At 33.6% G+C, this 19,085-nt stretch overlaps 1 protein-coding gene across 4 annotated transcripts in view; it reads left to right on the plus strand.

Annotated features, from left to right (window-relative positions):
* The window catches only part of sl (small wing phospholipase C gamma 1), a 326,005-nt gene that overhangs the window by 49,740 nt on the left and 257,180 nt on the right, over positions 1 to 19,085 (plus strand). For all 4 annotated transcript variants that reach the window (XM_085809362.1, XM_085809364.1, XM_085809363.1 and 1 more), the window contains exons 6-7: positions 6,069 to 6,158; positions 18,754 to 18,855. In XM_085809362.1, coding sequence (XP_085665488.1) covers positions 6,069 to 6,158; positions 18,754 to 18,855 — 192 coding nt within the window. The remainder of the gene's footprint in view (positions 1 to 6,068; positions 6,159 to 18,753; positions 18,856 to 19,085) is intronic.

Here is a 19,085-nt window from a genome sequence, read left to right on the forward strand (position 1 = left end):
ACATGCTGGAATAAAGGGAAATGAGCTTGCAGATATCGCAGCCAAATCTGCTGTTGAACTGTCCAGTCGCCTTATCCCTTTTAGAGATATCTGCAGTGTCATCAAGGGAAAGGTCCGAAAAAAATGGCAGCAAATTTGGGATGTTCAGCATCACAACAAGTTGAGAAACGTCAAGCCTAGAATTGAGCATTGGGATTTTGCTGGAAATCGTAAGGATGACGTTCTTTTGACTCGCCTCAGAATTGGTCACACTAGAGTCACACATAACTATCTTCTCAAAGCTGAAAATGAGCCTGTGTGTTTTAATTGTAATGTTTGTTTATCTGTTTGTCATATTTTAATTGAGTGTCCATGTTTTAATGGTCTTCGCCAGAAATATTTTAATAGCTGTGACTTACCTCTCGACCGTTTAATCGGAAGAGAGGTCAATTGTAATTTATTTTATTATTTAAAAAAGATTGGCTTTTATTACCTAATGTAATTTGTTTTGAAGATTGTGTGTTGAATTTTAATGTGTGCTTTTAACTTGTATTGATATGACTTCATCCTCTGGATTTGGTACATTTATCTACTTGTTTTTATTTATTGAATTTTAATGTCACAAATTGTAATCATCCCATCTTGTGTTTGGCGCGTCATAATCATCTCTGGTTTTTGCGCCATAATCACTCACTCACTCACTATTAACTTTTAAATTTAAATCAAGTTAAGCATTCATCCTTTGCTATTTTTCTTAAATAATATTTCATACATATGTTTTTACATTTTGCATTACTATTGGATCTTTACTTTGTGTTTATACCTTTTTGCAAAGGAATGAAGTATCACTTTAGCTTGTAGGCTATAGCTGAAAGAATTTACTTTTTAATTTTATTTCAAATTTTGCAGCTCACTGCGCAAAATTCTTAATCTCACAGGTTCTTTTTAGTTTAGTTAGTAGGCCTTTCTTACATTATATATATATATATATATATATATATATATATATATAAGTATAAAATACGTTCTTAAATTTTGTATATATTATGCACATATTTATCATAAAATTGAAGCATTTGGCAGATTTTCCTACAGAATTATACTTACAGAAATGCATTCTTACATTCTACTGAATGTCTTTCTCCTACGATACTGAGAAATGTTTGGCCTTTATTTCTAAAAATAGATTAACTATTTTCAAATAGGGTACATGTTGAAAAGAAGGAGTAATGTAAAACGAATAAAACAAAGAACAGGATATGCATTGAAAATTAGAGGAAGGACGATAAAAATGAAAGGCAATGGGCATGGTCATTCCACATATTATATATGGTACCTTTGATGTAAAAGACTTCTTTTCCGCTGCCCAGGACTCAACCCCCCCCGAACACATATAACTATTATCGGTTTCTGTTCGTTTAACTGGACTCGCTCTGAAAACTTTAGAATGATGCGAAGGAAAATTCTAAAGTGTAATTTACATTAAAATTTTTTTCCAGTACTGATATTACCTGCTAATTGCATTAAAATTAGCTAACGGCAGAGCACAAGAAAAGACTAGACTAGTAAGACTAGAATTCTTTTATTGTAGGTGCCGAGTTTAGTTCTGTATGAGAATAAAATTTTTGAATTGGCTTCGGCTAGTTGAACCTTGCTAATAGCCGAATAGTAAAACACTCGCTGAATATTGATCATTTGATTTAGGTTCGATCATAGATGAATGAGCTGACTGCATCATTGGTGTTTTGTGCAAAGTCAGTTTTCCTTAGAAAGCCCAGATGAATGAGCTAACTGCATCATTGGTGTTTTTGCAAAGTCAGTTTCTCTTAGAAAGCCCTTCACGATGGCAGCCCTCAGATTTTTGCAATAAATAGCTCTCTTATGCTCTGCAGTATCCAAATAGTCTAAAAACTATTTTTAGTAGGAAATGAATAAATTATGCATTTTGTTTTGTAAAAAAAAGGTATCTTGTTGAAGTTAGTTTCTTAGAGGATAGAAGGGAAAAAAAGATTATATATTTATATCTAACTGAACCAGCCAGTTATATGAACAAAACTTAAATTTTCTTCTTTTAGTTGAAGTAGAAATATGTCGTGCATTTTGGTAAATAAAAAGGGTTTTACACTTCAGTTTTGTCGTAGAATGTCTCTTTTGTATTTTATTTTACGGAAAGTAAAATCTTATTTATTTATTTATTTTTTGCAAACCCTAGGTGGGGAAAACATTTTATATATATAAAAAAATATCAGTCCCACATGTGCATAATAAGCCTCTAGGAAGCAAACCTGTTGCCCAGAAATTCTTGAATATTCAGGTACATTGTAATCATATTATCCCAGGTTTTCGTTGAAATTAGTTGAATTTCTGCTGGAAAGCTTACTTCTACTTCAATGCATGTTTGATATAATTCCTAATATTCGCATTTTTGAGCATGTATATTAACACACAAATATTCTTGAGAAAAACCTAACTGAAGGAAGATGAATCTAATCATGAACAATTCTACACAATTTTATTTTAAAATTCGTTATGATTTGCATTTTTTGAGTTCAGACATAATTTTTTTCTTTTCAGTTTTCAAAACTTTCTCAATTTACACCCTTTAAAAATAACTGCATATTATTATACTGAAAAATAATATTTAAGAATATAGTGAATTCTGGGAAATGATCTTAATTCAATGTATCAAAAACCAAATTATAAATATTTAAAAACTTATGTTTCTGCATTAGGTAACTACACTGAAAGTAATATTGATAGAAAATGTTTAGTAAAACTATGCATTACCTATGTAACTATAATATTTTGGAAAAATATTTAAATTTTCCGACTGCACATACAAGGCATAAAGAGCGGTTGCCCATCAGCGGACGAGCAATAAATTTTCTGAACGCTGGTAACGCTGGTAATTCGGCCCAGGAGTCCTGTGAACGAACTCATTGCGTAGGCGTTTTCTTTGTTTCCCCCACGTGCAACGTGTATACGAGCCAGCTTCCCTCAGAAACTCCTCCATGAAGACATCCCTATCCTTAGGCGAATCACCTTTGAGTGCTTTGCCGTAATCAAATTAAATCAAATTAAAAAAGATAAATAAGCATCAAGAGCATTAGTCTAGCGTCTCTCTTTGATTCTTTCTATATATACATAGAGAGAAAGAATTAAAGGTATAGAGACTATAAAACCATAAGAATGAATGCATCAAAATCCGATTTCTTTTTTCTTTAATGCTCTTATAATTTTTTAATAAGATTTCTAAATGCAGCTGTTTATTTGCTCTTAGTTCCCCCAAATAAGTAGTGAAATAGTAAAATATACTAATATTTTCTTAGATTTTAAAGAAAACAGTATCATTATGGCACAATTAATAAACTTGCAGCTTCCCTTACTTATTGCTGTATACAAAAGTGGAAAATTGCATGACAAAAATTTAGACATCTGTGATTGTCATTAGCAAATAAACAAGTTTTTTTATTTCATGTTCAGTTAATTAGTTCTTTCATTATATCAAGTAAGTTGTGAAATATTATTTATATCCGTGGTTTCAAATAAACCCTGAATGTAAAATACCCAAAGCTGCAAATAAAATAAGAAATTTTTCAAGTTCCCAAGGTATTTTATTTAGAAAATAAGGAAGACATACCGAAAATCAAATTGTTTCAGTGAGAAAATATTCCTTCCATCCTAGGCAAGCAATCACATATAAAAGGTAAATTAGGTAATTGTTATTAGAAACAAGTGAATGTTATTAGAAACGCAAAAGTGAATGTTATTAGAAACGCAAAAATATTTTGATATTATGCTTGTCTGCATATAGATTGCTAATCAAAATTTTAATAAATAAATATATATATAAACACGTACACACACATTTACATGCATACATAAAAATACAGGCTTATAACGAGGGAAAAAATGAAACATTTATAATTTTTTTTCTCTTAATGTCTCGATTTGCAGTTTTTTACAAAATATAGATTTGATAACTTAAACCCCGACTTACTGTTAAAAGTCAGATCACAAACACTACCTTCTTGAAAACTATCAATGGGCAAAATTTTGACAGTGATTGATATTTTTACAGCTGACACTAATCAGTTCACCTGATAATTCTCCGCAGGTGTGTGTGTGGGGGGATGAAAAACTACTTAATGCTTTTCGTGCATTCAGTGGAAGAAATTTTCTGTGCTTTCAAAAGCTTTGATGACAAAGCTGGTGACCCTTTTGGAAACAATACCTTATCCTTCTCAAAACCTCCAGAGGGTTAATTTATTGCGATTTTAATAAATGACCAAACTTGCACAAAATTCATGAAAAATGCCCGCTACACGAAGAAAAGTCTGAGGCAAAATATACTCGCATACATTGTGTTAATTGGCTAGACTAATTGGCTAGACTTATCTGACAGGCATGAAAAAGGTGCTGCACGAGCAGAATTTTTCTTGGAGGCAATATCAGTGAAGGAGTAGAACTTAACATCCCAAAACTAATCAGTTACATCCCTAAGAACATGAAATCACATTGTTATGTTGCATGTAAGAGATGCGCATTACTTATCAATGTTAAAAATTAAAAGTTAGACGTTCATTCCTTATTTGTCAAAAATCTGTTTATTCTTTTTTTCTCCCATGTTACATAGACTTTGTTTTGTTATATGTCTGTGTCAAAGCATTTTATTTTTTTGTTTAGATATATGTGGTGTAATACTCTATATCACCTCAGATAAATGTGTTAAATTTTATTCATTAGTTTTTGTAAAAAATAAGTATTTTTATGCTTACACAGGTGATTTTGGACAACAGTGCACTTTTTTATTTTTATAAATATTGTTGTTTCTATGTTCACTTATTTATGTATGTATTCTTATTAGCTTATACTTTAATATGTGTGTAAACATTGTGATTTTAACTAGATTTCCTTTCATTATAATGTCTGTTTCCCTTGATGTTGATATTTTTACATAGTGTAAAGCATGCCATTAATCATTATTAAAATTTGTGAACTGGATGTAGCTTAACCCCTTAACTGCCACGAGCGTATATATACACCTTGCTCAGCCAATGCGTTAACTGCTCAGCCTATGCGTTTACTAATATATATATATACGCCCTTCCAAAATACTATCATTTGCTTTGCGCTGCTACCCGTAAAATTATTCGCAAAGATTTAGAATGCAACACCACAATGACCTTGACAAAGTATGCGAAGGAGGATACTATTTCAGAGTAGTATGGGGAGAAATTGGAGAGAGAGATAAGTCTAAAGTGGTGAAAGTAATGACTGCACGGTATTGGCTGGTGTTGTTTGAGTAAAACATATTTTTTTTTATTCTGTGTCCTCTGTTTTCGTTTACTTTTTGTAGCAGGTTCCAGGAATAAAGAAAGATATAATGGATGTTTCAAACCCATTTATCTTTTTTGATGAACTGCTCATGCTTCATATTGTTACTGAAACTAACCGTTTTGTAGACGAGTATATGAACTAACACCTTACAAACGAAAAATCAAGAACAAAATTGTGGCACTCAACCAGTTCAGAAGAAATATATGTTTTTTTAGGCATACTGATTTCACAAGGTATAACACTGAAACCTGATATTACACTTTGTCTAAAAATAGATTGATCGAAACTCCATTTTAGGGATCTTTTTTTGTTATAAAAACATCATTTTTATTATACTTACATCTTTTTATTATACTTTTACTCAAAACATTAAATTTTGTGCATTCATGTTTTTCTTTTATTCTTTATTTTGTGAAAGTAAACAGTTTTTAGAAAATAAAACTTGCACTTATTGTCCCCCTAATACATCGCATAACTACGTGTGCCTGTGTGAAAAACCGTGGCACTGAGAAATGAATGAGAAACGAATCTAATAAACACATTTTCTGCGGCAGTTAGGGGTTAGAAATATGAATAAGTTACTTAAAATATATGTGTTATCAAATTTTAATAGACATTAAATTGTATGAAAAATTTAACGTAAAGAATATTTTCATTGTGTAAATCGTTCATTAAATGTGAATTGATTTAAAAGCCTTTTTAAGTTTTATTTGCTTAACATATTCAAAATATTAAATAATTTTTAACAGCTGTTTAGCAGTATGTTTGAGGAGTACACCACTGATGGACAGAGAGTTACCCTACAAGAATTTCAGAACTTTTTGCTGGAGCAACAGAAGGTAAAATAATACATAAAAAAAAAAAAAAAAAAAAAATGTGTGAATTATTGAGTGAAACATGATTTATTTTTGCATTTACTGAATTCAGAGGAGCATTTAGATTTTTAGATTTACATTGTCTAATATCTCATTTAGAAATACAGGATGTTAATAAATGAATACAGTTTTAAAAATTAATAAATTGATGTATTACTTTATATAAACAAATTTTATAACACAAGCAGCAGCAACTGTCCAAGTTTTTGATGCATTAAGCACAATCCTTCAATATATGCGCACTTGGTCACACATCTACACAGTAATGAAATTCTTCCTATTCACGGTGTAGCATGTCTGCCGTGATGGTCTGCAGAGCATGCTGTATTCGACCACAAACTTCCTCAAGGGACACATGCATTGGCAGTGTATAAATTTAGCCTTTAACAAACCACAAAGGAAGAAATCACATGGTCTTAAATATGTCAAACGCAGTGGCTAGGGGTGAAGGTTATTGTCTGCTGTTGCAGCATGTGTAATCCAGCTTTGGTGAAGAACACGGTAAGAAGCTGTTTTACATTTCTGTGAAAATGGGGCAGAGCACTGTCCAGTTACAAAATATAAGCATCATAATTAATGTTCAGCTAGGGTAACAATTAGGTTTCCAACATGTCTAGAAATGAGTCACTGATCACAGTTTCTTGTTCAAGGAAAAATGGACCGTGCGTTTTCTCGTGGGTCCCTGCACAGAAAACATGCACGAAACGTATGCTGCTATGTAACCACACATCTGAACACCTCAAAATGGAGCACACAGAAAGCTTTTTCCTGTTGCTGTATCATCTGGGAAACTGATGCTACACAGCACGTGAAAAACTTAAACAGTTGCCAGTACTTACATATAGGTTTTACATGGATGAGGTTATATATCATTTATTTATTATTAATTTTTAAAACTGCACCATTTATTTATAAACACCCTATGTTAACTACATTCAGAATTTTGCTGTTCTTTATAGCTGATGTAAAATTAAATTTCTTTTTGAACCTTAATGTGTGCTTAATCATTTTCATAAGCAATGTAAGGATATAATAAACATGTTTTGTAAGAAGCAATTAGCCACCCCTTTGGTACAGTGGTTAGTGATGCTGACTGCAATACCAATGGGCCTGGGTTCGAATCCAGAAGACCTGAATGTTTGTAAGCATAATAGTGTTTGTGTGTCAAGGGGGCACTCAAAATACACAAACAAAATATCCTCTTGAGAGTTTGGTGGTAGGGAGAGAGGGGTGAAAGGTACTTGGACACCCCCTGGAGTTGTCCCTCCAAATTGGGGGTGCAAGTTTTCAGCAATATCTCAATCATCTATGGCACTATGGAGGTGCTGGCATAGCTTCTACCTGAGCCTGTACAAATCAGTTAAATTAATGGTCTTTAATGTGCCTGCCATAGATTGGCCCAAAATATCCACGAATGGTATAATGTAAGTGTTGATGAAAAATAATCATACAGCATGTGTGCAAAATTTATAAACAAACTGTGTAAAATTTTTACCTAAAAAATCTGGTGAATCAATTTGTTAGAATTTGCATAGTAAAAATATGCAGAGTGTAAAGCTAATGAATGTGCAAATATCCAAGTTTTGTTGTCAAGGCTTACAGTGTAAGTTGACAGCAAGGGAAAAGGAAGTTGGTACTGCTGCTTAATTAACATTTTACAGAAATTTTGACTGGAAAAAATAAACCTGTAGTCATTGAATTTTCTACATTTCCTAAAGACATAATTTCAATGATTTTATATGTGGAAGGATTGTAGAAAATTTGGAAGAAAGTACTGCAGTCATCAAAGCTGTAATAGAGTCATACAGCATGCTGTCTTTAATTTTCAGGCAGCACCTCAGATGAAGGGAGTGTGTGCCTAAATGCAGGAAGTTGGCTTCATTTCATGACTATACCAGAAGACTTCTGCAGCTAAGCACAGTTGGTTCTATTACTAGATTGATTATGGTTATGATTGATGGACATATTGAGGTACAGTTACTACATAATGGCTCAGTGATCAGTTACAGCTATTGGAGAAAGGGCATTGAATGTTACATTTGCTTGGACTGTGGCGTTATTGATGAAACATTGTTATGCATAGTAATGGCCACTACACTAAGCTACAGTGGTAGAGAATCTCCTGGAAAATGAGGATACTTGTTACATCATCTTGCTTGCATGCTTCCAAGACCTGAAGATAGCTGAGTATGGGCGTGATACTATGGGGAGATGAATAATATCTCACAGTCCTCCTCCAGAAATCAAGCAAGGCCTGATCCGTGCTGTAAAGGAAAAATGGAGCAGTCTTCACTAAGAACTAAATCATATGACAGTATACTGTGAAAGCGTTATATATGCAGTATCACTTTTTGAGAGAGATGAGTTCCCTACTGAGACATCAAATAGCCTGGGCATTGGGCTAGTACTTTTCATCAAACTTTCGCGTAAGCCTAAATCTCCTGTGTAATGTTTCTGCAGTAGACATTGTACGATTGCTTTGATTTGCATTTTCCAACAAGTTGTTGGCTAATATCATATGTTAGATAACAGGAAATGAGTAGTGTGACATGTTTGTTTCCATTCATACCCGTTTTTCTGTTGCAACATGCATGTTGCCCATTCTTAAATTTGCATTTTCCTTAAAATTTGAATAGATGTGTAATTTTTTTTATTAACCAATGAAATTATTATTATTTGTTTACCATGCTAGCATTCCTGAGCAATGACAGCTTTATAAGCAGAAAAAATGAAATCGATGTTATTATAGTCTCATCCAACATGTAGAGAATATATGCCGCATAACTGTAGTCAGCTATTTTCTAGTAACTTTTAGGTACACTTTTTTTCGATGGATGAATTTTTATTCTTGATGGTAAAATGTCATTTTTCTTCAGCATAAAATGTATTTTGAGTTAACGCTAGCATTGTATAATTATCACTTGCATATAATAACTTCTAATAATAATATAGTAACTCATTCATACTTATTTATCTTGCAAAGTATAAGATAACTAAGATTTCATTATTTTCCAACTATCCATATGAATTAATTGTATTGATTAATTCAGAGTTCAACTGTGATTAATTCAGAGTTCAACTGTTAAAGAGTTCAACTGTTGAAATGCTTAATTATGTCTTGGAGGAGACATAACTTGCCATAGGATGGCCTACATTTGAATGTACAGGGAGAGGGAGGGATAAGCAGTATCATTTGCTTTACATACGGGCATTCTTCATGACTATTCGTATGCTTTTAAAAATTTTTTATCTCTAATTGCAGATTGTGCTTATTCATTTAGGATTAGAATATGAATATAATGGTAACTCAAGATCAGCACTAAACACTGAACATAAAGAAGTCCAAAGAATTGCAGAGACTAGTAAGCAGATGAGAGAATTAGTGCTCGCAAATTCGAGGTTATTAGAATGCCAGGTGTTGATTGTCCCAAAACGTGTTTAAGGCAAATTTACTGTGAATTTTAACACTTTATATAGAATTCCTGAATATGTTCTCTGAAGAAATAATTTCCTAAAAAGGCAATATTTTTTGCTTCTCTTGTAGTCCGACTTTATCCTCATTTGACATTTTCTTGATTCCAGTGAATAGGCTGTTTGCTTGGTAACTTTTGCATTTTTGCTATGTATCATGTGAATACTGGCTACTTTCTGTTAGAAAGTTTTCCATAAAGGCATCCCTCTTTTTACGGAGAGAGCCTTCTGCTTTATCATTACCAACTGAATCAAGCAAAACAGACTTTTCTTGCGAGAATGCCTAGAAACATGGTATACCACTATAATCTGGAGCCAGTAACAATTACTTCTTTCAATTTAAAGAAAGTAAAGGGTGAAGTCTACTTTTCGGCAATTAAGGTCAGAGCTTGTAGCCACCACTGAAACCACTAACATGGACCACAGGATTGTTGTATCATGGTGAACTGTGTCCAGAAGGCTTAATGAAAAAAAAACCTTTATGCCAGGAAGTCAAGAATATGTATTTCACTGCCTTCATAACAAAAGAGAGATTGCTTTAATTGGTGGAATAAACACAAAAACTTGAATGAACATCAATGGTCCCTTGTTCTCTTTGTTGAATTGTCGAGATTTAGTTAATATCTGATTCTAAATATGTTTCCATCTGGAGAGAGTCAGGGAAGCAAAATCTTCAGTCGAATATTCTGGAATGTAACCATTTTGGTAATGCAGACGTGATGGTATGGGAAGAAATAATGATCAAAGGATGTACACCCCTACATATTTTCAATGGTGATTATGAGAGAGGTCAGAGATATTGGGATGAGGGCTTATAATCTTATATAAGACTTTTCAGAGGTGCATATGAATCTAACTTTTTACTTATAGATGATAATACTTATCCACATCGAGTAAACCTCATTGATGAATTTCTTGAAAGTGAAGACATTGAGCAAATACTCCTGTCTTCACCCTATAGTGAACTTATGACACCACCTTGGAAAAATATACTTACACAGAGGGATACTCTTCCTAGAGATGTAATGTCCTGAAGACCACCTTGTTGGAGGAGTGGAACTTAATTCTCCAAATTGTGGTTAACAACATTATTGCCAACATGAAAATACTCCATGATTTGTAGGTACAAGTCGGGAGATCACATTCCATATTAAATTCATAAGGCTTAATTTTTTTCCAAGTTATTCTCTTTCCTCCTCTGAAATCTCCTTGTAACATATTACCATTTTTATTATTTCATTCTGCAGTATTATGTCACATGCAGTGCTATTAAATTTTTCCCTTTGAATTTATGTGTTATCATGTTATGTATCATTCCATACTAATTCATAAAATAGTTCACAGCTTCTGAGAAATCTGTGATTTCATGCATGCAAAAATAATCTTAGACATGAGTGTAATTTAAGCATATTTTATATACCAAATTATTTAGCTTTTTCAGTTTAGTCTTTGACTCTCTTAATTTATTTTATTAAGGGTAAAAATATTTATTAGATTGTATTTAAAGAAAATACAGGGCCCACCAGCGGCCGAGCGGTAAAGACGCTGAACACTGATAGTTCGATCCGAGGTTCGAATCCCGCGAACAGGCTGGCTGCATGGGTGTTTTTGTGGTTTTCCCCACGTGTAACGTATATACGAGCCAGTTTCCCTAAGAAAGTCCTCCACGAAGGCATCCCTCTCTTTAGGCAGATAGCCCTCATGTGTTTTACCATACTTGAATAATCCAATCCAATTCTTAAGCAAAATATAAAATACTGAATTAACTGAAAATTAACTGAGTGAATAGCAAAATACTGCCTCTCTAAGAGTGGTATTCTATATATACAGTCAAAAGTCTTTAATCCGGACTCGTCGGGACTTCGACAATTCCGGTTTTTCTGGATTGTAGATCATCAATTTAAATCTGGTAAGATGGCATGCAGAAATTATAAAATTAAAAATATGAAACCATAATTTATGAAATAAAGAGCAATTATAATCTAAAGGGTATCAAAATTTACAAAAAAAAAAAAAAAAAAAAAAAAAAAAAAAAAAAAAAGGCTTAATAATTGTTTGTTTACTTTAAACATTTCTTTCAATGCGCCCATGTGTAAAGCATACATTACGCATAGTCGAAATTAGAGAATTGCAACCAGAAATCTCTTTGATGTGTATTCGTGATATTTATAATGACGAGGAATTTGATTTAAATCATATCAAAGACAGAGTACATTGAGATGAAATACTACATTTAGTAAGGAATTGTAAGCCAAATAAAATAAAAACATCTGCCCTGAAGATAAGGATAGTGCTGACAGATCAACTTGCAGTTCATTGCGCGCCGCAACGTTTCCTCCTACAGAGCAGCGTGAAATTGATAAACAGATTTCGGAATGGTTAGAGAAACAAAGGGTATGCCTTTATCCATTTTTTTGCAGCAATTCCACTTTTTGTTTGATGGACATCGAAAAATGCTATCGCTTTGTAGATCCTTTGGCACCTCCAGAATTGGAAATTCTTTTTGACATAATTGAAAGTTCAAGCTTACTTTTATAAAATTGCTTTAACAGTCTGCAAAAAATAAGCCAGATCCAATTTGAAGATGAAGGAACAACGCAATCTGCAACATTAACTGAAATAGATAATTAAATAATTTTAGCTTAGCTTATACCGTCCGTTATACATTAAATGCGCATGCGTAAACGTATTATGCGTATGCGTAAACGCATTAATACGTTTATGCATGCACAGTTTGTAGTTTGAGAAAGTTTGTAGCTTTGAGGTCCAGATTATAGATCATTCCGGATTATGGACGTCCGGATTAAAGACTCTTGACTGTATATATGTATGTGTGTGTGCAGTTATCATATCAAGGTACAGGATTGCTGAAAGAATGTAATTTAAGACACCATTTTGAAAGCAAACATTGCTATTTTAATAGAAAATATTCTGGTGAATTAAAATCGAAAAATGTCTTCATTTGCTACTAATTTAACAAAAATATATTTAAACTATTTTGTGATATATCTAAAAATTATATTGAATTGAGTTTTTATATAGCTTGGTTAAGTGCAACATTAATGCCATTTTTTTAAATTTTGATTTTATCTGATTCCTATGTGTAAAAGCTGTTCTTTCTATAAAAGAAAGCAAATTTTTGTTATTTCACATCACATATAGATGAAAATTTCTGGAATTTCATCTGAATTTGTTATTTTCTGATGGCTGATGAAATAACATCTGTAACATCTGTAACATCTGGTGCTCAAATGGTAGCATTTGTGGTATCACTTCAGATTTTGAAGTTCATGAAAATTTTTGAGAGTTTTCTCCTATTAAGATGCAAAAAAGGCTCAGTTGTATGGCAGGGCTTGATCTGTAATTGGGGGTAAACATGAACTAGAACTCCCCTACTGGTTAAGGAAATGAAATAGTATCCTTTCTTTCAAAATGCATGTAATGAAGTGGCAAAGCTAGGAATAGAAATTAAAATAATCATCAAAAGACTTTAACGGGAAAGATCTGTTAGGATCTGGTACTATTTTAAAAGACTTTATTGCTCTATCACAAGCCATTAATTATTGCTGGTTCAGTACTTTTCTAGACAAAACTGATGCAGAATATTGTGACATATACTTGTCTGAAATATAGTCGCTAACCTGAGGTAATGTATTTCATCACATATTAGCTTTGCTTGAAGACATAAACTATTAATTTAGAATTCAAACAAAAGTCAGCGTAATATTTGCAAATTTTCACAGGACTAGTTTTGATGGTTTTACCAAAGCATCATCCTCAGCTGCCAAAGCGAAAATGAATTTGTTGTTTGAATTCTAAATAAATACTTGTTCAGTGTGTTATTTTATCTTACACATGAACTATTATTTAGTTAAATCAGTTTGTCAATGTAAAGATAATAAAATGGTTTTGTGGATGACATTTTCTGACTGATATTTTTATTCATACCTTAAATATCAGTCAGTAGAGATCTCTTGTAGTGGGATCGTTGCTAATTCAAAACTCGTCTGCAGAGTGATAACACATATCACTTTCTGAATGGCAAGATAATGTTTGAAAGTCACAGTATCTGGTTGTGAGAAGAAATTTCTGTTTTCTTTAAAGAAAAAGTTGCAGACTTTGAAATGACCAAAATGGTTTTCATAATAATATAATGTGTGTTCATCCTTTTGAAATTTCATATGAAAAACCTGAACATCCTTTTTTACTTAAACTGTTTAGTCTGGTGTGCAGATAAAGAGCTAAAAACAAAACTCAAGGAAATTCTGTTTCCAGAGTGAATATTTTCCAAAAATGAGAGAATTCTGAGCTATCTTTTTATGTTTAACCCCTTTGGCATGTCATATTGCTGAACTGAAAACCTTCTGCAGAAGGTATATGCATCAGTCCCAAATGTCACTAGCAGCCGGGTGATACACTGGTGCATCGCCACGTGCATTGATCTTCCAGTCAGGTGTGTCATATATGCACTTTCAAACATAACATTATTTTAGAACTTTTTAAAAATCACTAGATGGCACTTCATGTCCACTACAGTTAGCTTATTTGAACATATGCATTGTTGACCTTGTGTTCATGAAGTACTTTCTGATTCTGGTGATTCATTTAGATGTAAGAGCAGATGCTAAAAAGTAAACAAGACCCAGCTGACGCACATTTGAGGCTTCACATGATCAAGCATGAAAAAGGCGAAATTCCGCTTTTTTGAACGTCACCCAGGCTGTTTCTGAGATCAATGCAGAACCGTTGAGAAATCGCAGCTGGCAAATGGGTGTGTGTGTGTGTGTAAAAGGAGGACGTGCTCTCACTCTTCTTCTTTTTTTTGTAAAAAAAACTTTGCAAAATGCGTTGTTTCACATCAAGGTGAAGTAGGTGGGGCTTATGTGGAAAGGCGGAACTAGATGCGTACGAATATCGAATCAAAGAAGAGCAAGCAACTTTCAAACGAGAGCTGACTTCAGTAATTTCAGTGATTGGTGCTGGCACCATCTGTTGGACATACAGATATCCTACTGATGTTATCCAGAGCACGTGCGAGGATTAGCGTGTATAAAGTGGCATACTGTAATTCTGAGCATAGATTGTTATGTTATTTCTTTTTGGTTTGTGGCTGTAAGTTTTCCAGTATGAATATCTTAAATCCGAATCATGAGCACAGAGCTTGGTGTATAGATAGTGAAGAAAAAAATAAGTTCAGATTTGCGAATCTTAAAAAAAAGCAACTAAACATTGCAGAAAATGAAGAAAATAAAGAAGAAAATAAAAAAAAAGTATCAATAGATTTATAAAAGCTGCTGAAAAGAAATTGAGACTAGCTCGCAAATGGAAATTAAAAAAGTTGGCTGCAAAAGTAGCAAAAAAGAAAAAGCTTTTTCCCTAAAAATTTTTAATCAGGATCGAGTGAGACTGAGACAAAATAGTTATTTTTTATATTCCTCCTTTAACTATATGTTATTTTGTAACTATATTATCTCACATGACTACTTTTTCTGGTGTTATATACTGTTTATTGAACTAAAAGTGAAGATAATTGAAAGCTATAGTAACAGTTATATACATATATATATTTTATCTCTAAAACTTGTCATTGCCTGAAAATGGGCAGTAATATATAACATAAATATGTATATTAGTATGTTGTAATGTTGTGTACAGTATTCATGTATTAACTGTTAAATTAAGTTACATAAAGAGCATCTTAAAGAAGGATAATTCATTACAATCTCTTGGTGATTTACTGATTTTTTTTAACAAGTGGAAGGTAAAATTAATAGCAAAATAATAACTACAAGTATTATTTTAGTTTAATTATACACTCACGTTTGTGAAAATTGCAACACCAAGAAGGAATCGTCATAATTGAATGCAATTTAATACACAGTTGAGTGGTAGTGGTACAAATAAATGATTAAATGTTCAAAGCAAACAAACAAGAACAAGAGATCAGAATCAGTATTTTGTGTGGCCACCACGCGCCGCAATAAGTGCTGCTACACGACGTGGCATGGAGTCAAACAAAGTTTGAATGTCTGACTGAGGAAGAGCATTCCATATCGTTTGTACGCGTACCCAAAGTTCGTCTGCAGACGCAACAGGACGAGGATCACGAGCAAGACGCCGACCAATGACATCCCACACATGTTCAATTGGCGACATATCTGGGGAACACGCAGGCCAAGGAAGAAGCTGTACCTGCTGCACTGCAAAGAAGGATTTAACAATCCGAGCAGTATGAGGGCGGGCATTGTCCTGTTGAAATACAGCGCCTGGCAAGCTTTGAAGGAAGGGAACAGCTTCGGGCTGTAGAACTTCACGGATATACCAGTTGCTGTTCAGATTGCCCACAATTCGTAGCAATTGAGATCGTCTATGATATGCTATGGCGCCCCAGACCATAACTCCGGGTGTTCGTCCACTGTGGCGTTCGATAATGCACTCCGGAAGGTGGCGTTCACCGGCATAGCGTCTGACACGAATGCGGCCGTCATGGTACCACAAATTAAAGCGGGATTCGTCAGAAAACACGACATGCTGCCAATCAGCACGCCAGTCTCTATGCTGATTGGCCCATTGTAGCCGCAGGCGGCGATGGTCGTGCGTTAGGGGGATCCTGTATAAAGGAGTCCGTGCGCGCAGTCCACACTGCAGCAGACGTCTACGAATTGATGAAGCACACAATGAAACACCTGTAGCTATTGACCACAGTGCTGCCAATTGTCTAGAGGAAGCTGTACGGTCCGTCCGCGCCATGCGGACCAGGTGTCCATCATCGCGAGCTGACGTCACATTTCGGGGTCCACTCCCGGATTTCCGAGTTGTCCGACACTCGTCCGTCCACTGCTTCCAAACGCGCATCACTGTGCTGCTGTTACGCTGCACACGAGAGGCTACTGCACGATACGACAATCCAGCTTCACAAAGGCCGATGATTCTCCCTCGTTCAAACTCTGTAAGTTGTTCAAATCTCGCTCTCTTTCGTCGACGAGGCATAAGTACAGATTGAGTTAACGTTTACCACTAGCAGATAACCACCGATAACCATACATGCCTCGCTACAGCCGTCTATTTATTCGGATCCATCAGCCGTTCAGAGGGCGCTGCTCAGCATACGCATGCGCTACGGATTTGCAATTCTAATCATTTGCATATCATGCGCTACTTTGCATTTCCTGAAAATTTCAGCTCACTCGCGTAAGTCCTTCATGGTGTTGCAATTTTCACAAACGTGAGTGTATGTTTAATACTTTTTATATTAAAAGGTTGATATTTTATTAAAATGTGTTGTTTTAGGTTGCGCGTGCACATTTAGCTTTTGTGTAATTTTGTGTCCGCGCATTGTTCAGCTTCTTTTGCCAACTTGCACTTTCATGCCTGCACGATATAAAGATTGAACAGTTTCCGATGCTTCAGATTTTTTTTTTTTTTTTTTTTTTTTTTTCATGTGGGAAGATATGGAGTGGATCTGTGGTTTGTAGGAACTCCAGTTTGTATCTTCTTTAGATAGCAGACATAAGTATTTTGTGCCACTTAAGAGAGTTAAACTAATAATGCAATGTCTAAGAGGAGTTTTTAACAGAAGAAGAGTATATTCAAATTGTAAAGCCCATGAGTGTCGATTCGAGCCCAGGAATGACTATTTTGACATCGAAGTTCCAGATTTAAGTGAGAATAGTGATTTTGATACCAAAATTTTGTCAGAGACTGAATTGGAATCTTGTTTTGCTTTCACCTCACAATCCAGCAGAACAGTGGCTACTCCATCATGAACTTGATCTGTTAAGTAATTAAAGCATTATGAATTTACAGGATTTGCGGAAGTAAACGTAATTCAAAGTTATGTGAATGAAATTTATGTTTTCACCATTTTTCGATAATCTAATGAACATAGTTGAAGAAACTAATAATATCTGTGAGCGAAAGATGAGTGAAACTCCATCCAAAATCAACATGCTCCTGTAGATGTGCCTAAAATGAGGAGATTCCTAGGATTAATTATTCTGCTGGGAATAACTAAAAAATCTGAACTGAAAATATGCTTCATAACTAATGAAATTATAGCGACTAGATTATTGTGCGCTGTCTCAATTCTGAATCATTTATGCTATAATATTTAATCATATATTTTATTATTTTTTACGTATGATTAGATAAAGATTAATTAAGTTTTTTACAGTTCATCAAGATGAGTCAAATATTTTATTTTGCATTTAGATTTTAAATTAATTTTTTTTCAGAATGTATTGATATTCTGTATATATGATTATATTACTGTTAGATACCATTACAGAAAAAATCAAAACATTTGATATAAAAATGTTAATGTTTATTTTTAAAGTTAGGTTTAGCGATGCGAAAGAACCTGTCATGCGAGATTGTACTGCAACAACACACCATCTCCAAGGTGAGTTGTGCTAAGTAACATGCCATGACGTAAGAGGATTAAGTACTGTTGCATATATGATACACCTATCGTTAAGGGGTTAATTGGAAATGCTTGCATTTGTGGATTAAAAAAACTAGTATTGACAAATTTAAACAGCTATGTCTACAGAAATCATCAATAGATAGATTTTTAAAGTTTATCATCTGTGCAATTTTATGTGTGAACATAGTAAGTATAAAATTAGTTATGCCCATACTGATATGAAAATATTGCAGCCACAAGTTCCCACATCAGTTTTAAAAATAAGTAATAAATTTTCACAGGTATTGTGTTTTGTTAGTGTGTAAATTTTTTAAGATATTCTTTTGTTTTTGATCGAGGTATTTTTTAAACAATATTTTTACTTTTATAACTAGTAAAAAATAAATGAAAGCTATTGAAAAATGTGCATTTTGCTTGTGTCTTCTGAATAAAAAATTAAATTATATGTGTTCCATTGGATATAAAATGATTTAACAGGTTAACAAGTTAAGAATTTGAATGAATCAATACAAAGTTTTCGGCTTGACCTCAGGGTGAAGCAGATTTTCACTAAGTAATATGAAATCTCTAGATTTAAATATTTGTAGATAGTTCTGAATTTTTGTACATGTTCATCTGTTTCTGTGTCATTTTTCATACATTGCTGTTAATTTTGTGTTCTAGGATCCAGATGCATTAAATGAGCAAAAAGTTAGCAAATTTATGCGAGAATATCTACAAGATCCTAGCCGAGATGTTCAAGAGCCATTCTTCACTGTACCTGAGGTTCACCATTAAAATTATTTTTTATCATTAACATTTTATGTTAAAATGAACGAATAAGAGTATTGTATCTTATTTCTATTATGTGTGTGCATTGGGTAGTTTGCGACAGAAAAGCAAACTTAATAGGATAGTGGCAGGGTAAGTCACCAAATCTCTCATCCTAGGATTTATACTAACACTATTTTCGAATATAAGCCAATCCATATATAAGCTGAGAGAATTTTTTCAAA

This window comes from Stegodyphus dumicola, chromosome X2 (genome assembly GCF_044657685.1).
Source record: "Stegodyphus dumicola isolate Sdum_Otavi_A_Nest chromosome X2, ASM4465768v1".
In the NCBI taxonomy this organism is placed as follows: domain Eukaryota; kingdom Metazoa; phylum Arthropoda; class Arachnida; order Araneae; family Eresidae; genus Stegodyphus; species Stegodyphus dumicola.